Source organism: Neomonachus schauinslandi, chromosome 3 (genome assembly GCF_002201575.2).
Source record: "Neomonachus schauinslandi chromosome 3, ASM220157v2, whole genome shotgun sequence".
Taxonomy (NCBI): Eukaryota; Metazoa; Chordata; class Mammalia; order Carnivora; family Phocidae; genus Neomonachus; species Neomonachus schauinslandi.
The window spans coordinates 95,791,574-95,818,330 of record NC_058405.1 but is presented as its reverse complement, the minus strand read 5'-3'; the positions used below and the strand labels follow the sequence as shown (position 1 = coordinate 95,818,330).

Below are 26,757 nucleotides of genomic sequence, written 5' to 3'. Positions count from 1 at the left end.
CTTCCATTTATTTATGTCTTTGATTTTTTTCAGGAATACTTTGTAGTTTTAAAAGTACAAGTCTTTAACTCTTTGGTGAAATTTATTCCTAAGATTTTTATTCTTTTGGATGTTACAATAAATAGAATTGATTTTTTAATATCCTTTTTTTCTTGGATTACTCAATGCTGGTGTATACAAATACAACTAATTGTAGAATGTTGATTGTGTACCCTTTAACTGTGCTGAATTAATTTATTAGCTCTAGTAGGTTATTAAGGATTCTTTGGTCTTTTAGTGAATATAGTTTTATTTCTTCCTTTCTAAGTCCACTTCCTTTTATTTCTTTATCTTGCCTAATTATTCTGGTTAGATTCTAGGACAGTGTTGAATAGCAGTGGTGAAAATGAACATCCTTTTCTCATTTCTGATCATAGGGGTAAAGCTTTCAGTCTTTCATCATTGACTATTGCCTTAGCTTTGGGTTTTTCATAGATGACCTATTCATGAAGTTGAGGAAGTTTCCTTCTATTCCTGATTTTTTAAAAAACGTTTTTATAAACAAACTGTGATGGATTTTGTTAGAGTTGATTATGTGTTTCTCCTTTTTTTTTTTTTCCTATTATTGTGTTGTTAACATTGGTTAACCTTTGTTGAGCTCCCCTTACATTCCTGGGGTAAATCCCTCTCCTTAATGATGCATAATCCTTTTGATATGCTGACAAATTTGAATTGTTAATTAAAAAAAAATTCTGCCATTCTCTGTTAGTATTGCATTGAGGATTTTTGCCAACTATATAAGGAATATTGATAAATTGTCTTTTCTTCTGTTGTCTTTGTCTAGATTTGGATCAGGAATTAATAATTCAGGTTAGAATGAATCAATAAGTATTCCCTCCTTTTCTGGTTTTTGGAAGAGTTCGAGAAGCGTTGGTGTTCATTTTTTAAATGTTTTGTAGAATTCACAAGTGAAGCCATCTAATCCTGTATATTTCTTTATTGGAATGCTTTTCATTACTGATTCAATTTCTTTTATTTTATTTACTTGTTATAAATCTATACAGTTTCTATTTCCTATGAAGTCAGTCTGGTAGTTTGTGTGTTTTTAGAAATATGCTCATTTTATCTAGGTCATCTAATTTGTTGGCAAACAATTGTTCATTTTATTCTCTCACAGTCTTTTCCATTTCTGTAAAATTTATAGTAATGCTCCCAGTTGCATATCTGACATTACTTGCAAGTTCTTTTTTTTTATCTTAGACAAAGGCTTGTCAATTTTGTTCATCTTTTTAAAGAAACAACTTTTGATTTTATTGATTCTCTCCATTGTTTTGCTCTTTTTTTCTTCTTTATCTGTCAGGCTAAGTTACTGATTTCATTTCTTTCTTTTTTAATGGAGATGTTTATAGCTATAAATATCCTTTTGAGTAATGTTTTCACTGCATCTCATAAGTTTTGGTATTTTGCATTCTCATTTGCAGTTGTTCCAAAGCATTTCCTAATTTGCCTTGTGATTTCTTCCTTGAAACATTTCTTCTTAACAGTGAGTTGTTTAATTTTCTTAGAGGTGGATTTCCAGGTTTCTTTCTCTTACTGATTTCTACCATCATTCCACGGCATTCAGAGAAGATACTTTGAATGATTTCAGTATTTTTCAATTTATTGAGACTTATTCTGTGGACTAACATATGTTGTATCTTGGAGAATATTCCATGTACTTGAAAAGAATGTATTCTGCTGTGTTTGGGTGGAGTGTTTTATATATAAAACACACACACGTATATGTCTACACACACACACACACGCACACACAAAATGTCTCCTTATTAGTAGTGTTCAAGTCCTGTATTTTGTTACTAAGGTTCAGTCTAAATGTAGTGTACATCTTGAAAGTGAGCTATTAAAGTCTCCAAATACTTTTGAAGACTTATTTCTTCCTTCCTCCAAATACTTTTGAAGACTTATTTCTTCCTTCATTTCTGTTGATTTTGATTCATAGAATTTGAACACCCTAGTAAATTTTAATTCTTATTGTAGTACATTTTAGCTCCAGAATATATGTGGGTTTAAAAAAAAAATTCTCTCTCTTTAATGTTTTTCTCTTTTTTATAGTCCTCATGGTTTCCTTTAGCTCTTTGTCCATGGTTTCCTTTAGTTCTGAGTATATTTAAGACAATTTAAATTCTTTGTCTAATAAGTAACTTGTCTGTGCTTCCTCAGGGGCAGTTTCTGTTAATTTCTTCTGTCAGTAGACCATACTGTCTTGATTCTTTCCATACTTTAAATTTTGCACTGAAAACTGTGCATTTTGGATACAATAATGTGGAACACTTGATATTGGATTCTTCCCCCTCTTCAGAGCATATTTTTTGTTGTTTGCTGTAGGCTGTAGCTGTTTTTGTTATTGTTGTTTAATTGACTTTTCTGATGTATTTTGAAAAGTCAGTATTTTCTGTCATATATAGTCTTGAAGTTTCTTTTCCTTTAGCTCGTGTTCAGCTAGTGTTTTTACAAAGAATTCCTTGTATGTTAGGAGCCAAACAAACTCCCATTCTTTTCAGATTAGTTCTGTGCTAGAGCACTTATTCACTTCTTAACAAGGTCATTTACAGCTCTGTTTTAGCCTTCACTTCCTGTTTTTATAAGCCTAGAGTTCAGCCAGAGGTGAAAACTTAGGGTCTTCTCAGGTCTTTTCTGAACATTCAACCTGCTCTGGGCATGCATGTGGTTTTCTGAATTTCACAATATATGTAGGCACTCTGAATGCCTGAATTCTCAAAGAAAAGCTCTCCCAGTTTTTCTTCCCAAGCTTGAGTGCTCTATTTTATGTCTTAACTGTACTTTTCCCCCCCCAGATAGCTGTGGCTTATTCATTTGCCTTATAATGTTTTTCAGAATATCCGCTGATTTTCTGCGCTAAGTATTCTGGGTCAGGTATAAAAAAAAATAAAATAAGTGCCTTGTGTCAGTCCTTTCAGTAGCCCCAGACAGGGTAGAGCAAGGAAACATAATTTGTTTGAGATAAGGTCTACTCTGGTTCCTCCAGAATCCAGAGACCAGGGTGCCATACTCTAAGTGCAGGCTGTTGATTTAAAGATCACCACTGAACTAGGGAGGGGATTGGAATGATGGCAAATAAAAATGCCACAAAGCTTTCCTACTGTTTTTAAGTTACTTTTTCTTGGTTCAGTGTTTGCTAGATTGTTGTAAACCTTTGACTCTTTTCCAGAGTTCTGACAAAGTTTATTCTAACAGTTTTGCTTACTTTTTGATGTTTCTGTGGAGAAACAGCCTCTTGGAGTTGCCTACTCCTCCATGTTCATTGATATCACTCTGATGACAGACTTTGCTGATATAATTTACATGTGCATTGGCCTCTGTCTATGATTAACATGAGTTCTTTATTATATTTGAAACCTTCAAGCATAGGGTTTATATTTTTACCATCTGCACAATTCCCCATGCTTATCATACCATGCATAATCGCTGGTAATATCAATACAAACTTGGTTTCCAGTAAATATTGACCAGTGACAAATTTAACCAGTTATTCACTCTTGCATTAAAAATTTGATAATGTAACAGATGTGTTCTGTGAAAGTTCATGAGGATGAATATAATAAAAGGGTATGATCATTAAATCTGATTTAAAAAATGATGATGTTGCCAAAAAGAAAATCCACATCTATAGAGACCAAGAATACTATTTACTATAAACTTAGCAGTTTGAAATGTAGATAAACATAAACAATAAAATACACAATGATGTATACACAGTAGGGCTTAGTGTACGATATTCTAACAGATTATTGAGGCCCCCCAAAAATACTTTCTGTGCATTTCAGTTATATTTATCAACATATTCTGGATTAGATATTAAAATATAATTTCTGAGAATTTTTCTAAAATGTTTCTTAATCACTTAAAATGGCAATGATAAAACTCTACATGTAAATATACATAACATGTAATAAAATAGGTACATTTTTCAGAAGAAAAATAGAACAACATTATTTTATATTTTTTATAAATCTGTTTAATGTCTGGATAAATAGAAGATATCAGGATTCTGATATGTGTTCCTGTGTTAACTCTTTTGCAGTAGGTTGTTTTGGTTGACAATATGAAGGAATCATGGTCTCATAATTATATGTAGTTAGAAATGGAAGATGTGTTCTGATAGCTTTTTCATGTAATTATAGCTGTCCTTCCTTGATCCTTCTTGAAAACTTGGCAAGTGATTGATTCTCAAAAGTTAGTTGCCATGTGGAATCTGAAAATGTCAATAAATTATCAGTACTTTGCTACATTAAAACCCATTGGTCCACCTTTTACTTAAAGATCTCTTACCTATGCCTGATTCTGTAGCATTGTGTTTTGGCCATTTGCAAAGTATTAGTTCACTGCATTATGCCAATTTTCCAATTGTTGGTGGCATTTATTGTACAACATAAAAACAAAACAAAACAAAAGCATAGTTAACATCACTGATGATACTACTTGAAAGTCTCACCAGAAAAATTTGGGGGAGTACCTGTCTGGCTCATTCAGTAGCACTTGTGACTCTTAATCTCAGGGTTGTGAGTTCAAGCCCCACGTTAGGTATAGAGATTACTTAAAATCTTAAAAAAAAAAAAAAAAGTTTTGGAAAGCAGTCAAATTCAAGGGAGAAGTCACCAGTTTTCCAAAATGTACGTGTTTTGCTTAAGAGCTTAAATTGTATAATTGTAACAGATAGTCACGTGTGTGTGTGTGTGTGCATGCATGTGTGTGTTACGTGAGAGGCTCATTTCATTCATTTTGAAGGAAAGTGTTTGCCAACATAGGTATCCTTTGTTTTCTGAAAGTTTGCATTATGCTACTTTGTTTTTGTGAAAGATCTACATGAGTATAATGTAGATTTTTTTGTTTTTTGTTTTTGTTCTTTTGTAAAACTAAATATCCCCTTTGGATTTCTTTTGGTTAGCCAAAACAAGTACTGATGTAGACTTTCATAAAAACAGATATGATATAATGTGAGCTCTCAGAAGGCAGGGAATACTTTTGCTTTATGCATTTCAGCTTACAAAAGGTTTCATGGGAACACTCTACTTTCAGATACTGAACTAAACCTATACTTAAATCTGAAGTCATTGTTCGTTATTCATTCCTTCTTGTAAATATGGTGTTACATGAAAAAAAAAAAAGTGGTCAGTTCATAACTCAACCAGCTGCCAAGGTGTTTTTCCTTGAGACAACTATCATGTTGGCATACTGTGGAAGTGGTTTTGATTTTGTTTGTGTGTACTTCAGATTTTAAACAGATTTTACACTGATATTAAAAAGATTTAAGTATTGCTATTTAATACAATTATCGTATTTTATAACCATATAGAAGAAATTCTTAAGTGAAATGGCATTTTTTCTAATTGAGCACATGTGAACCTTCTAGTGTTGGCTCACACTAAAGTGCTCAGAATTTCATCCACTGTTGTTTGTGTACCAATGGTGAAAATTTCAACCCAGTGTAAAAGGAAGATAATGCTGTAGTATTATTGTGAATATAATTTTGAGTGTAGGACCCCTTTACAATAGTTGTTCACAAACTGTGCTCTGCAAACCTGGGCTATAGGGTAATAAAGATAGGAAACAAAAATTTGCCAGTGGTAATGTAATTGAAACAAACAGTGTACCTGAGGGAGGAACATGGGTATAGAAGAGCTCAAAGGCTCAAAGTAGAACCATAGCACTTCAAGGTTAAAAAAAAAATAAGAAAAAAGACATCATTCCAGAGTGTGTGTGTGTGTCTGCATCATTGCATAATTTTCTCACAATGTGAAAAGCCTTTGTGCAAGTATATTTCTCAATTTTAGCTTTTCTACTCAAATTCAGGAGATGTTAATTTGAAAAAGCTCTCAAAACGAGGTTTGAGAATGATTAGCATTTTGAATAATTGACTAATTTGACTAATTAAACCTATGAGTAAATCCTAAAGCTCTTGATTTATTTATTCAAGAGGTGACAAGTTTGAGGTAGAATTTAATAAGTCCTTCAGAACCTGAAAATACATTCTTTCTTTGATGAGCACTTAGAGTCTCTGCGGAAAACAAGGGGAAGTTGCACAAAATGTAACAGAAACTAGGGGATCTTAGAGATGCAAGCTACTGCATAGGCCATTGTATGTGTGTGTGTGTGTGTATGCATGCCAGTGTGTGTGCATGGTATTTCCAATAAAATTCTATATGAAGCAGTCAAAAATACATTAAAGCAGAGCTGTTCTGATTGTGGAGTTCTGACCACATAACCCCTGTCCTTCCCCCTCTGGTCTTTGTCCTGAGAAAGTTTATAGGGGTTTCTAGAACACAGCTAACAATGGTGTAATTTGGTCCAAACTTTTCTCTCTACAGAGAAGAAACTGACCTAGATAGACTAAGTGATAGTGTTAGTATCATGGGCATATATAATAGTTAAGCATTGAACTAGAACTAGCATATGGCCTCCTACCTCTGATGACTGTTATTTCAGCATTATTGCTTCTTCTTGTTTGAGAATAGAGATGGGAGAATAGGCCCATAACCGTGTGTTGGGAACCTTAGAGAAGATGAAAGCATCATAGTAGGCAAGCTTCTTGTAATCCACATTTCATCATTTCATATTCAATGTAAAATTCCTAAAAATTCTCCCCATGTATGGTGAAGAGGGGGCAGGGTGTGGAAGAAGAAGACACATAAATAAATATATAATACCTTATTTGCCAACTGTCCTGTTCGAGTCTATTCAGTATAGACACAGCTTTGGTCATAGTTTGGTAACTTTTCACATAGCTGGTTTTTAATATGCATTTTTTATAATTAAATTATGGCTTTTGATATGAAAGCCACATGCTAGAGATATACTCAAGAAGGAACAAATGTTCGGTGGAAGATAATCTGATTTAGGGAATGAATTGTATTAGAAGCATATATATTAGTAGACTTTATGAGGTGCCAGGTTAATCTGAATCAAAAGTAGTTCTGGGGGTAGAATTGATGAGGAATTGACTGGCCTCTTTGTTCAAGAAACTTAGCTTTTGCCACAAGATATTAGAGTAAGAAAAGGCAAAAGAAAGTGATACAAAAGTAAATTCCTGACATACTAGAAGGAACAAAGGTAGTTTTCTGGGACTATAAAACAGATGTTATGTGATGCACTAATTCTTTTTGTGCTTCTGCTTGAATGGTTGAATTGATGTTCACAACAATACTAAGTGACAAGCTGCTTGAAGTTTCCTTCACTGAAAAGAATAGTAATTTGTTACTTGTGTGATTCATATTTTTGACCTTATGGATTAAATATAGTCAAATGTCCTTCTTCCAAAAAGAGACTTTTGAGTGAATTTTACATTTTACCTTTTTTTCCCCATTAATTATAATAAGAAACTCAATACTGAGTTTCTGGCAGGGTAAATCTGAGAACATACATTTTGAAGCATTTTGGCTTAAGGAAAGAACAGTGAAATACAAGGATATTCCAAAAGAACAACAAAAAAAATTTCTTTGTGGTTCTGAAATTGAAAAATTTAAAGCTGCTTCATATTGACTTATACATTTTAATGTTTTAATCATAATAATGAGAATGACTAACTTTAAGTAAACTGAATATTTTGCCTAATGATTTTTGTATATTTGTTCATTTATTTAAAAAAGAAATAGGGGGGTACCTGGACGGCTCGGTCAGTTAAGCGTCCAACTCTTGATTTCAGCTCAGGTCATGATCTCAGAGTCGTGAAAGTGAGCCCTGCGTCCAGCTACACACTCGGGGTGGAGTCTGCTTGAAATTCTCTTTCTTCCTCTACCCATCCCCCCACTTATGCTCTCTCTAAATCAATCAATAAAATCTTTATAAAAAATCTATCTCTCATAGTCCTTATTCTTCACTAATACTGAGTAACATATCTCTAGTTATTTTGCAACTAAATATGAGATACCTCTTTGGTGTGTGTATATATATGTGAGTGTGTATACATGTGTGAAACTCTGAATACCTATAATAATTAATAGTTGCTGGTAAAAGGCTAAGTATTTGTTAACCAAATAGGACCCTATGATTATAGTTATGAAGAACAGCACAAAAATCTAATAAGATGCACTGTATAATAAAAATCACAAGAGAAGAGGGGAATAGAGGAGTTGGGGGTTGGGTAAGATAGGTAAAGGGGAGTGGGAGAATAGCCTTCCAATATGGTATGAATAAGTCCTAGGAATAAAAAGCACAACATAAGGAATACAGTCAATGATATTGTAATAGGGATATAAAGGGACAGATGGTAGCTACACTTGTGGTGAGCATAACATATAATATATAAACTTGCCAGATCACTAAGTTGTACATCTGAAACTTATGTAACATTGTCTGTCAACTGTACTCAAAAAAAAAAAAAAATTGGAAACAGTAATCATTTGTTAAATAGTTACAAGATACAGAATCTTAGCTAAGGCAACATGAATTCAGTGACAGAACTGACATTAAATAATTCATTCCATGTTCTTTTTTCTGTTCTAGTCTGTCTTTTAAGATCACAGACTGTTACTGGTATTTGTGTGCTTTCTTCCAAAAATCCAATCTTGCTTTTAAATGGCCTTTTGAAATAAGTTGATTGCATAATCTTAGAAGAAAAAAGAAAGTTCTTTAGTATTGAACTGAAGAAAAACTCATTTCTGACTTTCAGTTCTTGGCTTCTCTTTATAGAAACTAATTGTGTTACTTTTTATCTAGTTTACTCTTGACATCAGAGGCTCAGAAATACTTCTTTTAATTTAAATCCTATTTGAAATAATTTCCTGTTAAAACACTAATAAAAAATATCTAATCAGGTAGTTAGAATTTCCCACAAGACGTACAAAGCCATTTCCCCTTTCTGTTCATGTGATTCTATCCTTTCTCCTGAAGCCCACTGTACCACCACCTCCATTTCCCACCGCAATGTTTAAATCTCTATCTAGTTTTACAGGTTGTTACCAGTTTTCCCTGTTTAGTGTCAGTGCAGGCTACTCTTCTAGCACATTTCCATTTTAAACATTGGTGAATTTTTAAAATTCATTGAAATAATAACATCCCTCCCACCCCTTCTTATGTAATAATCATCACTAAATTCTAGACCTATTCAAAATATTTGTTGCTTGTACATTTCCTAACCGGTCAACAGACCATAAAATTTTGTTTTATTATCTAACAGCTGAAGCATTAGTTCCCTTCTTATTTTCTGCCTTTTTCCGCTATCCTTTTCTTTCACTAGGATGCTGAAACACTATATAGCATAGTAAAGGTCAAAATGTATGCCATTCAAGATCAGATACACAATCCCAAATTCTCTTTAATGTTTCTTAATTTATCACCAAGAAAATGAATAAAGGTTTGCTAATTCCCAGTTAAAGAATTAGATAGTTCATAATGTAAATTTGAAGGATGAAAGTACATATTATTGGAACAGAAAAAAAAATCGCAAGATATGTCCTGGTACAACCTACAACTATTTCTTTTTTGTTTTTTTACATTGTTTTTTTTGTTTATTTTTATTTATTTATTTTATTTTATTTTATTTTATTTTTTAGAGAGGGAGAGAAGGGCCCAAACCAAGAGTTGGAGGCTTAACCAACTGAGACACCCAGACACCCCAAATGGGAAAAAGAAAGAAAAAAGAATGAAGTATATAGTACATTTTCTCAATAATGATTGAAACCAAATGAATTAATCCTTAAATCACATATATCTCTCTCTCTGATTATTGTTTAAAAGGAAGATTAATTACAATAATTTGAATTATTTTGATGGGTTGATTTTAAAATCAGGGGTGCCTGGGTGACTCGGTTAAGCGGTTGCCTTAGGCTCAGGTCATGATCCCAGGGGTCCCGCGATTGAGTCCAGCATTGGGCTCCTTTCTCAGTGGGGAGTCTGCTTCTCTCTCTGCCTGCTCTGCCCTGCACTCCCCCTGCTTGTACTCTCTCTCTCTCTGATAAATAAATTTTTAAAAATCTTAAAAAAAAAAAAAAGATTTTAAAATCAATTCCAGGTACAATGGAGTTAAAAGAAAAATTCTTCTTTTTAAATATTTTAAATTACTGCAGATCACAGGAAAAGTTCAAAAATATTTAATATAAATATTAACTGATGACTATGATACAAAATGGAAAATAAAAGGATCATATCATTTCATTCATCAACATGGATCTAAACATTTAAGTAATGATTTTACATATTAATTTCATAGTATAAAATGATAACAATTCACCTGACCAATTGGGCTTTGTTATAAAGATAGAAGTTGGCTGGAAATAGGAAATTTCATTTACATAATTTTTATATCAATACATTAAAAGAGAAAAAATATGTTTATATGAAAGAGGCTGGAACTGCATGATGACATGGTAATAATTTCAAATAAAAACTGACATAGGGATAAAAAATATTACCTACAAATGATAGAGTTTCCTTACCAAAATTCTAGGAAAAAATATCTTATTCTATAATGAAATATTGAAGATGCCATTGTAGATAAAAAGGACAAGTGTGTCATTACTGCCATTATTATTCAATGTTGTTTTTAACATTTAACATAAGGGAATAATTCACTAAAATGAAATAAATGCTTTTTAACAAATGGTGCTGGAGCAATTGGGCATCCAGTAGAAGAAAATTTAAATGAAATATGAATCTCAAACAGTCCTCAAATCATATACAATAAATAACTCAAAATGCATCAGAGACTTATATGTAAAATATGCAATTATGACCCTGTTAGAAACAAAATAGGAAAAAATCTTCAGGGCCACGGAATAGGTGAAGCATTCTTGATCTTGACAGCAAAAGCATGGTTTATTAAAGGAAAAATTGATAAACTGGACCACAATGATTTTGAAAACTTTTTCTCTAGAAAAGTCCCTTTTAAGAGGATGAAAAGACAAGATAGAGACTTGGAAGAAATATTTGAAATTGAAATATCTGACAAATGATTTGTATCTAGAATAGCTTTCCAACTCAAAAGTTAAACCAACAAACACGCAAACAAAAGCAATCCAATTAGAAATAGATAAATGGCATGAACAGACATTTCACTGAAGGAAATATACTGTTTACAAATAGATTAAAAGATGTTTATTAGCTGCTAGGGAAATGCAGATTATAACCACAATGGGATATCATTACATTGATATCAGAATAGCTAAATTAAAAAAAAAAACACACACAAAAATTGGGGCAAGAATGCAGAGAAACTAGATCATTTATATATTGCTGTTGAAATTGCAAAATGATACAGCTACTCCAAAAAAACCTATGACATTTACTTGCAAAGCTAAACATATGCTTACCATGTGACTCAGCAATTGCATACTTTGGCATTTATCCCAAAGAGAGGACAATTTATGTTCATACAAAGCCTGTTAAAAAAAATGCTCGTAGAATCTTTAGTCATAATAACTCAAAACTACAAAGGACAACTTAGATGTATTTCAACGAATAAAAGGTTCAACAAACCGTGGTATATTTATGCCCTGGAATATTACTCAGCAATCAAAAGGAACAGAGTATTGATAGACTCAACAACTTAGATGGATCTTGAGGGAATGTGCTGAGTGAAAAAAAGTCCATTTCCAAAGGTTTCATGTTGTATTATCCTTTTTACACAGTATTCTTGAAATAACAAAATTACAGAGATCGAAAATAGATTAGTGTTTGCCAATGGCTGCAGAGGGAGGCTATGGTAATAAAAGTGCTGTTCTATGCTGGTGATAGAGCTATTCTGTATCTTGACTGGTGCTCATCATATATATTGCATAGAACCAAACATACCCACACACACATACACAAATGAATACATGTAAAATTGAAATCTGAATGACTTTGAGTATATAAATATCAGTTTCTTTTTGTGATATGTATTATGGAAGATATTGCATGTATTTGAGAGAAACTGGATGAAGTATATAAAGGATTTTCTTTCTGTATTATTTCTTACAACTGCATGTGAATCTGCAAATACCTTAAAATCATATATATCTATAATATATAATATTGAAATAAGAATGAGAGCTGTTCTGTTCATGGTAATAATAAAGTATATGTAATTAGGACTAAATCTAATAAGAAAAGTAAAGGATCTATATTAAAAATAGAAGATGCTATATTATAAATGTACATATAATGTGAGTGGTATAAGTAGTTCTGAGTGAAAAGTTTTAATATTATAAAATGGTTAAAGTTTTCCAATTTACTGTGCATATTTATTGCAGTTTTAATAAGATTATCCATTTGGTATGTTGAAATATGAATTTAAAGATCATATAAAGGAAAATATGCTTGTGAATTATTGATAATATAATTGAAATATTATTTGAAAATAAGATTATTTGGTATGGTGCACTTGCCTTGTAAGGTATTTCTTATATTAACATCTGTATCTGTATCTGCATTGTAAAAGATGTAATAAAGTATGTGTAAACATCTGTATCATTAAAGATACAGTAGACAAAATACGTAGAATTTACCTAGGTACAAAAAGAAATCTTTGTAAGAAAAATACACACACACACACACACATCTAGGTTTATTTTTCTTTTTTTTAAGATTTTTAAGATTTTATTTATTTGAGAGAGAGAGCTGGGGAGGAGCAGAGGAAGAGAAAGAGGGAGAAGCTCAGGCAAACTCTGTGCTAAGCTTGAAGCCCAATGCAGGGCTCAATCTCACAATCCTGAGATTATGACCTAAGCCAAAATCAAGAGTCGGATGCTTACCAGACTGAGCCACCCAGGTGCCCTGGTTTAGACAAATGTATAATGACTTGTATCCACCGTTATAGATCATACAGCGTAGTTTTACTGCTCTAGAAATCCTCTGTGCTCCACCTGTTTTTCCTTCCTCACCCTGCCCCACAACCGCTGGCAAAACACTGATATTTTTAGTTTCTCCATAGTTTGCCTTTTTCAGAGTATTACATAGTTGGAATCATATAGTGTATAGTCTTTTCAAATTGTCTTCTTTTATCTAGTTATAAGCATTTGAGTTTCCTTCATATGTTTTCATAGTTGATGGCTCATTTTTTATCACTACATAATATTCTGTCATCTAGATATATCACAGTTTGTTTATTGATTCACCTCCTGAGGGACATCTTGGTTCCTTCCAAGTTTTGGCAATTATGAATAAAGCTGCTATAAAAGTTCATACCCAGAGTTTTGTGTGGACATAGGTTTTCAACTCATTTGGGTAAATACCACAAAGCACAAATGCTGGAGTGTATATTTAGTTTTGTGAGAAACCACTTAACTGTCTTCCAAAGTGGCTTTAACACTTTGCATTCCCTCCAGCAATGGATGAGAGTTGGTCATTTTATTTATAACTGAGGCCTTCTCTGATGCCTTTTGCAAGATATTCCCTTCCTTTCTTTGTACTTCTACACTACTCTGTATCCTCATTCTGACATTTAGCATAATTTTTCTTGATTTGCAAGTGTGAATCCCTCAGGACAGATCCTAGATGTCTCCAGTAACTTATAATACTTCATTTAAAGTTTTGGAAAATTAAAGGTCCAGTATTTGCTGAATGAATAAAGAAAGTTCCAATTTTGATGTGTCAGACTATCAAATGGACCGTTTTGTTTTGAAAATCCATATATGATCACAATGTCCTATGCTAGCCTTGGGATCGTACAATTCTCACTATCACCATTAGTAATATTTTATTCAGTTGTTTCTTAGCAATTATTTTGTTGGTTAAATATGGGTTGATTCATGTGAGAGGAAATTGCATTTGAAGTTATTGATTCTTTACCCCAGCTTTTCAGCTGGAAGAAACAAAGCTCTCACTGCAATAAATGCTGAACCTTTAAAAAAACAATATCTAATGAGGTTAGTATATATCTTTGACATTTTATTTTCAACCAGAGTGAAGGTCACAGCTGAAAGGTAACAAAAATGATTTTATTCAGTAAATAAAAAATGCTACTGAAAAGAAATGAAATATTGCTAACTTTCTATAGCCTCTTGTATCAAAAACATGTTTGTTATGCCTGGTTTTGGTAATTCAACCATATTATCCTTCCATTTCTTAGATTCTTGAACTAAAAAGAGGAGTGTAACTAGTTTTTATGTCAGAGACTTATATAAATGTGTGCTCTTCATTAATATACTGGAATTGTTTGAATTTTTATATTTCACTTCTAAATCTAGTATTTGGTGGTAATTATTTGGTGGAACTTGTTATTCATTCTGTGTATTTATTTGGTGAACTTCCTCCAGAGTTGGGAAGTTTTCTTTATCATTTATATCAGGACCCTCAACTCTCTCATCTTTGGTGTTTACAACAAATATACAAATTTAGCATTAGGAGAATATGTCAAAGTCATTTTGGAAAGTAATGGGCTAGATTATGGTTAAACCCTGAAAAATGTGTGGGCACAATGCAGAACAGGAACTCTTAACTATTTTTATATTACATATCACTACATAACAAGGATTGATCTATTAAATTTGTGCTAGATGAAGGCAATTATAATACTTAAAATAATATATTAAAAAGTTTCATGAAACAAAAAGCTTCAAATGCCAAAGACCATACGAAGATAACTATATTGTCCTCTAGTTAACATATCTTTGTAACAAAATACTCCAAATTTTATAATTCATTAGTTTTCAAAACTAACTTGAGGTAAGTGTCTAATCTAAGATTTATTTTATTTTAGATGAACTCACAAATTCATCAGAAACTAGATTGTCTTTAGAAGACCTCTTCAGGAGAGACTTTGTGCTTCATGACCCAGAAGCTCGGTGGATCAATGGTATGTGCACGCATTTGTATGTGCTATATTTATTTTGAGTTCCATGTCATTAAAATTAAAGTAAATAATGGTATTTTAGTATTTTAATGGACATTATGCTTCAATGACTACATATACCAATATACTACTTAGTCAGAAATTAATAACTTGGCTTTTATGCAAGAAATCCAATTCCTAAGATAGGTCATCAATCAAATTATTCTCCAAGTATTAGACTGACTGTTCTATCTCTGCTGTTCTTCACAATCACTAGTTCTGTGGCTTTAAGCATGTGTTAAATCTTTTTCACTTCTCTGGATAATTCTTGTTGGTGTAGGAGTCTAGATTTGGGGAGCATTTATAGGTAAGTGCTTCAAATTTGGCAATCACATTAGTTTTCTTTTCTCTCTTTGTGGCTTTTCTTTTTAAGCTTAAGTGCTACAAACTAGGAAGAATCTTTGCAAAGTTGAAATACTTGGGTATGGCATGGAAATATACTGCACTTTGTCCTCTTCCAGAAAAAACACTGCCTCAGTTTCCCTTAGGTTATTTCTGATTTTATTATTATCAAAAGCTTTTAAAAAGCATCTAGATTAAAAAAGAAACAACCAAAAAATAAAAACCACTGAATGCTCCATGGACTTTGGTTTGTCTTAATGAAAGGTAATAGGAGAAGTTACTGGATAATCTAATCGTAAGAAATGTAAACATCCTTGTTAAAAAGGAAGTCATGTTTCCATTCCTTGACTATTCCAATTTGCCTGACTATACTAATCACTGTTGTTAGATAGTTATTAATCTTTACCCTTCACTTTATTTAGACATAATAACTTTGCTTGTTTGCAAGGCATAGAGTAGATTATTTGTATGACAGATAAAAAGAGCTTTCCCTTTTTATCTAATAAAGACCATCTCACAGGGCGCCTGGGTGGCTCAGTCGGTTGAGCGACTGCCTTCGGCTCAGGTCATGATCCCGGGGTCCTGGGATCGAGTCCCGCGTCGGGCTCCCTGCTCTGCGGGTAGCCTGCTTCTCCCTCTCCCACTCCCCCTGCTTGTGTTCCCTCTCTCGCTGTGTCTCTCTCTGTCAAATAAATAAATAAAATCTTTAAAAAAAAAAAAAAAAAAAAATACCATCTCACATACAGTCCATTCTTTCTTCTCTAATATCCTAATTAAGTGCATTTATACCTGCAAATTAAATGATAATTTGTGGAAGCTATAAAAAGAATGTAACTTAGTTTGTGAGGGCAGAGGCCAAATCATAGTTGTTTACCTAGCACTGATACAGTTCCTGGAGATCAGGCACTCAAGATTTGAATAAATGAATGAATGTATTTAATTAAAGTCCAGTGTTATTTTTAGATAAACTCAAGTTTCAGTTAAAATTGGTTGGAAGATGAGTGTATATCATGGTGATGATATTATAGATACAGAAAACAAGATAGCATTTTATTAGTTTCTTTGTAAATTTTTATTTTGAATTGTTCATAAATTTAGGACTTGCCATACTCTTGCCTTGCACTGTAATTACTTTAGATGTACCCTATGTTTAGTTCAGATGAGCACTATGACTAAGGAAGGCTAATAAAGAGGTATATCAATACCGACATTGCATGGATCTCTCACAAATCTTTCCCCTGCTTTTAATTTTAAAATCATCTTTGTATTTGCTAGCATTCCTATTTTCTATTAAAAGAGGTGACATAAAAATTGTGGGGAAAAAATCGGGAGTCATTACATTTGAACTGCTCAGGAGTATTCTGTTTTATTTACCATGATTTTGTCCAAACTATAGAAATTTGTGTAGTCTTTGACTTTGGAAAGCAAAAAAAAAACGGGTTTCATCTCCCTTCTCAGGTGAGCTTTGGGCTATTTAATGAGGCATTTACTCCTCTGTATGACTGATAGTTTGATACTGAAGTGCCAAAAGCCTGGACAGATACTTAATGGTGAACTGCTTGCTAAATTAAACCACATTTCAATATCTAGGACACACATTCCACTTTAACCCTTTACAGGATACCAAAATAATATATTTACAATTAATCCTTTTCATCACTTTTTTCATCATTTCCTTTCCAATCATTGGTAAACCTGATCTTGAGAAAATATCCTCAGACAAAGCTGCAGTGTTATTATTACACTCTAAGTAAAACCTAAGATCTAAGATATTTATAAAATAATTTGACATAAAAATAATCTTTTAAACAAGGTTAAACACAATTTAATCTTTCAGACATATGCAGTCTTTACAAATACCACTGAAGAAATTGACTCACCGTCAGTAGATTTTGTGCACTGGGTTGCTTTTCAAGTAGAGGGGTAGATTTGTGCTCATTCATTTCTCTTATCTAACTCAGATCTCCCTTCTGGCGATCACTAGATACTTGGCCTATTTACATATTCCTCACATAGCCAGAAAATACAGTGGGAACTATATGGATAAAATGTGTAACCTTGGCCTCATTATCACAGATTATATCTAAGGGTGAAATGTCATCTTTTTCTTTATGAGATGTCTCAGTAGGTCATCTTAGTATATAAGTGGCTTGAAGGAGTCAAAGCTGAGCTCATTTGGAAGCTTCATTTAATTCTTGGAGGTCGCCTACAAACACTTAATGCATTACTGGTCAAGGAGAAGGAGGGAGTCGATGTGGCCCTGGCAAGTCTAGGATGTAATGCAGTAATGTCGTTCATTATGCTGTTTCTCAACTAATACATCTGTGAATGTCATTGCAGCCTTGGATGGGTGCTCATGTTCATGGTTAGCTTAACAACTGCCTTCCCCCAAATCTGCTCATATCCTTGAAATCTCCATTTTTATAACATCTTCCTAGTTATGTCACCTTGAAACCTGGAAATCCATCTTCGGTAACATTATTCATCTCCCCACATACATTTGATGATCAATCAATCATCAAAGAATATTAATTGAGGGCCTTCTGTGTTAGGTTGTGTGCTAGATGCTTTCTACCAATATTTCATGAATAACATGTAAAGTTAAAATTATTAACCCCAGAAAACTGAGACTTCAGCGAAAAAAATGTATTCAAAAACACAGCTGGTAAGAGATGGACCCTGCTTTACCCACTATGTTTAAGTGTAAAACTTACCCTATTTCTTTGTTCAACTCTGAAATGCTATTCCCAGTCTCTAATACATGTGCCAGCTACTTTAATAATCTCATTGTTGTAGATTTCATTGCTATTAATCCTTTCATCTTTAGTATTGCAGGAATGTCCTCTCTCTAGGTATATCCATGGAATCTTAACTTATGTGGTCACTAAAAGAAAGATATATAAGCATATTTATTGGCATGTTCATGATGGAAAAAGTGAACAAAGAGGTCTTCAAAACAGTGTTTATGGCATGTGATATCACATTATCTGTATTGCATACCAGTGAATGTGTCCAGATGGCTGGATTTTGGCCTGCATTGTTTTTTATTCTTTAGCCATTACATTTTTTTTCCCTAAATTTTAATAAAGGGTATGTTTATGTGATTTGTATAACTAATCAAGAAAAATAGTGCCCTCCCCTTTTTTTAGTCACGTGGGTCTCCAACCAATCCCTCCATCAGTTTCCTATTAAATCCAACTTTATGAGGCCCAGCTGAAAACTGTTAATGCACTTCTCAAAAAACATCAGAGGAACCCTTTTGCCAGCTGAATAAATTTCACTCCTCCCTTTGTAGCAAGCCTGTCAGAATTAAGCTCAGCCTCTTTCCAATTAGTCGGCTTTACACTGTATTTTAGGCACATTGAACTTCTTGATGTTCTTCGTAAGCTCAGAAGCTTCCTTGATTCTGTGCCTTTGCCCACACACTTTTCTCCCTCTAGAATCCCTTCCCCAGTAGGAAAGCCCAGATTTTATCCTGCTTGAAACCTGATGCCCAGGTGCAAAGCCAGTGACTATACTGCGGGCTGTGAGGAACATTATCTTACTCTAAACACTAAGGTTGAACTCTCACATACAGAAATTTATACCTCGATTATAATTATAACATACCTACTCTCCTCTAAGACAGTGCTTCTGAAACTATTGTGAAAGATCACTATTTTTAAATTTAATTCATTTGTTTTTACATGTGACCCTTGAACAGCACAGGGTTAGGGGCGCCAACCACCCTGCACAGTTGAAAATTCGTATATAACTTCTGACTTCCCAGAAACTTATCTACTAATAGCCTCCTGTTGACTGGAAGCCTTTCTGATAACATAAACAGTTGACTGATATATATTTTATGTATTATACCTGTTATATACTGTATTCTTCTAAAATGATTTAGAATTTAAGAACCACAATAAGCAAGCAAAGGGAAAAATTAAGAGAGAGACACACACAAGACAAGAAATGGACTCTTAACTATAGAGAACAAACAGATGGTTACCAGAGGGGAGGGCATTAGGGGATGGGTTAAACAGGTGATGGGGATTAAGGACTGCACTTATGATGAGTGCAGGGTGATGTATGGAACTGTTGAATTACTATACTGTACACCTGAAAATAATATTACAGTGTATGTTACCAATCTGGAATTAAAAACTTATATCAAAAAATTAAAAATAAGGGCGCCTGGGTGGCTCAGTTGGTTAAGCGACTGCCTTCGGCTCAGGTCATGATCCTGGAGTCCCTGGATCGAGTCCTGCATCGGGCTCCCCGCTCAGCGGGGAGTCTGCTTCTCCCTCTGACCCTCTTCCCTCTCATGCTCTCTCTCTTTCTCTCTCTCAAATAAATAAATAAAATCTTTAAAAAAAATTAAAAATAAAAAATGGGAATGGGGAAAATAGAGAAAAGAAAATGTTCTTAAGAAAATCAGAAGGAAGAGAAATACACTTACTGTACTATAGTGTATAAAAAAATCTGCATATAAATGGGCCCACATAATCCAGATCCATGTTGTTCAGTGTTCTTTCCATTTTGGCATGAATCAATACTTTTGAAAAATACAATAAAAGTAAATAACTGAAAAAAAGATAACTAGATATTCAAATACAATGCCAAATTTCATCTTACTGCAATCAAGAGTTCTAAAATTATATTTCAAAAATATAATAAGTACAAACATAATATTGGGATTAAAGAAGGAATTTCAACTATTACTTTTTTGGGAGAGTGTATACAGGTAATTAATAGAAAGTATTACTATTACACCTCTCTTTGTTATTCCTAAATCAGAATTAACAAGTATTAAGAGAGTTAGTAATAATTCACACGAAATGCCTATTCTCATATTTTGAAGAGGCACTGGCATATCACTATTTAAAGTTTTAATGTAATAAATGAGCTTGTTTCCTTCTTGTTAAGTCAAGGTTAGACTGATGACAGCACTGTTCACCGAGGACAAACTTTATCTCGATTATTTCTATTTTTTGTTTTAATAATATTCATAGTAGAAGAGAAATCAATCTCCAAAATGAGGATGATAATAATGAAAAACAAAAAGACTTTAAAGCAATTTTGATAATCTCAGGATATTCATTTTGAGCTTTTACCCATGATGAATCAAGAGATAACTTGATAACTTCAACTCTTTACCACTAGCCAGGTTCAAAATTTATCCTGTAGAGTATAGATCATTTAAATTATCTTTTGATAAAAAAGTAGATTTTGAACTTTAAATACATCTGGGTTATAATAGACAAACTAATGTTAAACTATTGCATCATGTAATGAGTTTCTATTGTGTAGAGCTAGTCTGTCACTCGCTCACCCACTCATTCAACTGCTCAGTGAGCTTAGTCCACTTATGCATTTGGACTTGCAATGATGTGAAATTGCTACCAGAGTTTCTAAATGTGTACTCTCAATTAAACTTGTCCCATTGTGAACCAGTGACCAATACTTTGCCAGCTGGCTGTAGTTTGCCAACATCAGCTTGGAGAGACAGAAAGCCCTGAGGAGTGGAACCTGCATCACATTCATGTTTGAGTCACCCCAGCAATTAGCACCCTGACTAGACTCATCTCCTACTCAATAAGTAGTTTAGTTAGCATAATGGGATAAACCACTCTATTTTCCTTGATATATACATGTGGACGGCTTGATCCACAAACAGTAGAGAATTCATTTCAGTTCCTTGTCTCGTGATATGCATAGATTTTTCTCTGATCTATATGAGCCTGTCCTTCCCAGTGTCCATCTAGCATGTAAGCTGTTGCACATTTTTTTTTTTTTGAAAAATAGCTAGTTGGGATGAGCGATGATGTCTGAGGCTCTGGATTTAATCATGACTTTAGTGGACTTAATGTTGGGGCCAGTTCAACTCATCTCCCAAGGTGATATCCAAAACTAGATATGTAAACCTGTTATATTTTAAATGATGTGTGGCAAAATGACATATTGATATAGGAAAGTCACTAAAATGAGACAAACCAGGGTCTCTCAGCAATTTTTTAAAGCCTACTGATGTTTGTATTTTGTTTTACTTTGTTTTCATTTAAACTGGGGTAATAGTTCCTATATGTAGAAGCATAGCGAAAATTAAATAAGCAAAATATGTAAAAAGCAGAGATAACAAAGGTAAAGGCAAAATGAAAAAGGTAAGAAAATAAGTAAGTAAAAAAGGAAGGTCTGAAGCCTTATAGATCTTCAAATGGTCAGGATCCTGATAACCACTTTTAGAGATGCTGTAGACACCTGATATATCTTTGTAAAAGCCCCTGATATTTCTTTGTAAATGCCCCCTCTCATCCCGATGAACAGTATCTGGGATATTGAATAGAAAGTGAAAAGCCATTGTTGTATTCTTCATGAAAAATAAAGCAAATTATGGAAGTAATATCAATAATATTTACAATAATAGAGAACTCATGATTGGGGGCATTAAACAAATGATTCTTGTTTGTTATTTTTTGTTTGGCACTATTTTATCATGCTAGAATTTTTGTCTATCCGTTCACTGTGTTGCAGAAGCTTTTGGCTAGAATTTTTGTCTATCTGTTCACTGTGTTGCAGAAGCTTTTGGATATTTTTGTGCATAGGGAGCTAGTTACAACGCTGACAGCATTGTCACTCCCAGTCTTCCCCATCAGAATTTTAACTCTTTTGTCTTATTTTTTATTTTCTTTAAAAAAAAACAAAACAAAACATTATAACCATCAATCAAGGTGATAATGAGAAATGGTAGAATTGAACTCATGACCATAAGGTTTGGGGGATAATTTATATTTTTATTACAATATAATATATAAGGACAAAATATCATATAGTACACATGCAAAAGTAGGTATATGGTTAGATTTATCTTCATCTAGTTTTCCATTTATTTAATGGAATATTATACAGCTATTAAAACTGATCTTGTGAAGAAAAACTAATGACATTAGAACAGCTCAGAATAAAACGTTAAGTGAAAATCATTGGATATAGGGTTACAGTCATATAGAATTATATGCACAGTACATTCACAGTTAAATTACATGCAGGTACATATATGTAAATGCAAAGAACATGATATCAGAATTAAATATGCTAACATAATAAATAACTTTCTGATGGAGTGATTATGAGTTACTGTTTTTAATTTTTTCTCCTTTTTTGTCTGTATTTTCCAAATATGCAACAAGTATGTTGTTCCTTCTGTCACATGTAAAGAATTACTAAAATTCTTATTAAAATGTAAATACTTTCAGCTCACAAAATATTTATTTTGTCACTGTTTAGGGTACTTATTTATTATTTAATAATGAGTTAGAGCGCACCTGGGTGGCTCAGGGGGTTAAGCATCTGACTCTTGGTTTCCACTCAGGTCATGATCGCTGTCGTGGGATCAAGTCCTGCTACAGATTCTCCTTCTCCCTCTTGCTCATGCTCTCTCTCTCTCTCTTTCTCTCTCTCTCAAATAAATAAAATATTTAAAAAATTAAGAAAACAAGTTAGAGATGTGACCTAAAATGATGAGTGCCTAGGATGTCTGACAGGGGCTGGGGAGTATGGAGGCCTTAAAGATGTGAAGGAGGACACTAGGAATACCATCTCATCTATGGTAGACCTGAAAAGAGCCCCCCACCCTGCAACACTGGGATGAAAGACAGACTATGCTTCTTTTGCTCCAAGACCAACATGAGATAGAGAGATACAGAGAGAAGCATAGGGTTGTTACTGAGCCTGGGAGAAGGGGAATGTTCTCAGAGCAGGGCTGGACTCTTTTTTATTTTTAATTTTTTATTTGATTATAGTTGACATGCAATGTTACATTAGTTTCAGGTGTACAACATGGTGATTTGACAAGTCTATACGTTATGCTGTACTCACACAAGTGTAGCTACCATTTGTCACCATACAATGCTATTGCAATATCAATGACATGTTCGTAATGCTGTGCCTTTTCTTCCTGTGACTTACTCTTCCTGTTACTGGAAGCTTGTATCTCCCACTCCCCTTCACCCATTTTCCCCACACGCCCCCTCCCTTCTGGCAATCATCAGTTCTCTGTACTTACAGGTCTGATTCTGCTTTTTGTTTGTTGGCTTATTCATTTGTCTTGGGGTTTTTTTAGATTCCACATATGATTTCAGACAAGCAGAATCCGACCTGGACTATCTTAAGGGATGCAGATCCTTATAATAGCAGTTTTATTCCCTATTTCCCAAGAGACTGGGACAGAATATTCCCTCTATTTTACTAATGTTCTTTTTTCTCTCGGTAATAAAAACAAAGAAAGGGCTAAAACTATGCCATCTCTAGTTCCTGATTCATAGCTCAGACAATTGAAAAATTAGGTTAAAATATAGTTAATTGTTATTCTTTTAGAGTAACGTATGTCAAAATATATTACTATCAAGAGTAGGTCATTTCCTGCCAAAATTAAAGAAGTACTTAGAAAAGTATACCATTAAAACATATTTTCTTGTCTCTGAATTACCGAAATTATGTTCTTTATCACTATATGATTTATATGTCATATCGTGCTTTTAACTAGTTTAAATTACCCTACATTAAAGCACTTGAAGTCAAAAATAAAGTCAAAATATTTGCAATAAAAAAGTCATACTATGGCAACCTTATATACTAACTACAAGTATTCAAATTTTTGTTTGAAATTTAAATCCAAATAGTTTTTTTAAGGAAATATTTTTAAGATTCCAGCTTGTCTTAAAGTGACATAATTTATACTAAACACCGAGAGAGAATAGGGATAAGGATTTAACCATAGAATCCAGTGTTAACATTTCAGGGGAAAAAATTTCAGGAAGACAGTATTTCTATGTTTTAGAAATACAGTGATTACTTTAGAGAATTTAAAGGGAATTGGGAATAGAAACCATACTTTACATTAAGAGAACTATATTTGGATTCAGAAAAAGAAGGAGGGAAAAGTCTAAGTGGGATGAAACAGTTATGTTCAAAATTCATCAACAAGCATTATTGAGTTTTAGGTATATGCCCTACACAGGTTTTTGTCTATTTCAAGTGGGATCTGTGGAAATTTGAAAGGTTTGTGATAAAATAAATAGTAGTTCTCATAGTCATAGGGCAATTCACACAATTGTGGTTAGTCTTGGTTTGTTGGCCCGGAGACTGAGTTTGTGACCACAAAGGTAGACTAATGGACACTTTGATGTTGACATCTATCTTTCCACTAATTTGCCCATCTGTGCTTTTATACATTAAAGACCTATTCATGGAGCATGGCCAACAATTCTTGTAGATACAAGGGCATAAAAATGAATAAATATGCTCCTTTTGCCCTAGGAAATTATGAATATCAAGGTTCTTTTCCCATTGTGTATAGTATCTTTTCTGATAACTAGGGTTTGAAGAAGTGAAATTAGTCATCAAAGGCTGTTCTTGGGCAGAAAGTAGAGATAGTGAGATTTATGAGAAATACTCAGTACAAACTCTGATGAGATTTAATTAACTTTTCTTCCCCAGAATCTGAAACACATCTCCCTGTCCCACACTTCTCTCTCACGTATGATGGAGGATACACACTAGCATATTTTGGTTTTGGGACAATGTTTTGTTCTCTTTGCTTCCACTTTATTTGATATAGTCTTCACTTATATGTGTTAGTAGTTATACTAATACATACATGTACCACTGACAAGATTGCAAGAAATAAAATATAATTAAGGTACCTAGAGGATTTTGAAACTAAACAAAAATTAAGTGATAAATTGCTGTATTATTGTTTTAAAAAACATGCAAAATGGAAGTAAGAAATTAGTTTGACTTAAGAGTAACTGGAATAGTCTTTCTGGAAGAGATGAAGTTCAGTGTCATGTAGAGAACAGATGAGCATAGGAGAAGAGAGAGGACATCACTGGGAGAACAAGGCTGTATTGTGACAGTCTCATAGAAATTAGCATAATATGTAGGATTAATGAAGAGTAGTGCCAGTGTGTGTGTGTGTGTGTGTGTGTGTGTGGTGTGTTTAAAATTAATAGGAAAAGAAGTTGATCACTTCAGTATTGGCATATACTTAAAATGTTAATATTATCTTTTATTTTATTATGTTATGTTAATCACCGTACGTTACATCATTAGTTTTTGATGTAGTGTTCCATGATTCATTGTTTGCGTATAACACCCAGTGCTCCATTCAGTACGTGCCCTCTTTAATACCCATCACCAGGCTAACCCATCACCCACCAAGCTCCCCTCTAGAACCCTCAGGTTGTTTCTCAGAGTCCATAGTCTCTCATGGTTCATCTCCCCCTCCTATTTCCACCCCTTCATTTTTCCCTTCCTACTATCTTCTTCTTTTTTTTAACATGTAATGTATTATTTGTTTCAGAGGTACAGGTCTGTGATTCAACAGTCTTACACAATTCACAGTGCTCACCATAGCACATACCCTCGCCAATGTCCATCACCCAGCCACCCATGCCTCCACCCCCCACCACTCCAGCAACCATCAGTTTGTTTCCTGAGATTAAAAATTCCTCATATCAGTGAGATCATATGATACATGTCTTTCTCTGATTAACTTATTTTGCTTAGCATAATACCCTCCTGTTCCATCCACGTCGTTGCAAATGGCAAGATTTCATTTCTTTTGATGGCTGCATAATATTCCATTGTATATATATACCACCTATTCTTTATCCATTCATCTATCAATGGACATCTTGGCTCTTTCCATAGTTTGGCTATTGTGGACATTGCTGCTATACACATCGGGGTGCACCTTCCCCTTCAGATCCCTACATTTGTATCTTTGGGGTAAATACCCAGTAGTGCAATTGCTGGGTCATGGGGTAGCTCTATCTTCAACTTCCATACTGTTTTCCAGAGTGGCTGCACCAGCTTGCATTCCCACCAACAGTGTAGGAGGGTTCCCCTTTCTCCGTGTCCCCACCAACATCTGTCGTTTCCTGACTTGTGAATTTTAGCCATTCTGACTGGTGTGAGGTGGTGTCTCATTGAGGTTTTGATTTGGATTTCCCTGATGCCGAGCTATGTTGAGCACTTTTTCATGTGTCTGTTGTCCATTTGGAAGTCTTCTTTGGAAAAATGTCTGTTCATGTCTTCTGCCCTTTTCTTGATTAGATTCTTTGTTCTTTGGGTGTTGAGTTTGATAAGTTCTTTATAGATTTTGGATACTAGCCCTTTATCTGATATGTCATTTGCCAATATCTTCTCCCATTCTGTCGGTTGTCTTTTGGTTTTGTTGACTGTTTCTTTTGTTGTGCAAAAGCTTTTGATCTTGATGAAGTCCCAATAGTTCATTTTTGCCCTTGCTTCGCTTGCCTTTGGCAATGTTCCTAGGAAGAAGATGCTGTGGCTGAGGCCAAAGAGGTTGCTGCCTGTGTTCTCCTTTAGGATTTTGATGGACTCCTGTCTCACATTGAGGTCTTTCAACCATTTGGAGTCTAGTTTTGTGTGTGGTGTAAGGAAATGGTCCAGTTTCATTCTTCTGCATGTGGCTTTCCAATTTTCCCAACACCATTTGTTGAAGAGACTGCCTTTGTTCCATTGGACATTCTTTCCTGCTTTGTCAAAGATGAGTTGACCATAGAGTTGAGGGTCCATTTCTGGGCTCTCTCTTCTGTTCCATTGATCTA

At 33.8% G+C, this 26,757-nt stretch overlaps 1 protein-coding gene across 2 annotated transcripts in view; it reads left to right on the top strand.

The window, feature by feature from the left end:
* DPP10 (dipeptidyl peptidase like 10) overlaps nucleotides 1–26,757 on the top strand; it is a 1,400,194-nt gene that overhangs the window by 906,946 nt on the left and 466,491 nt on the right. For both annotated transcript variants that reach the window (XM_021695867.1, XM_021695868.2), the window contains exon 3: nucleotides 14,672–14,767. In XM_021695867.1, the coding sequence (XP_021551542.1) occupies nucleotides 14,672–14,767 (96 nt within the window). The remainder of the gene's footprint in view (nucleotides 1–14,671; nucleotides 14,768–26,757) is intronic.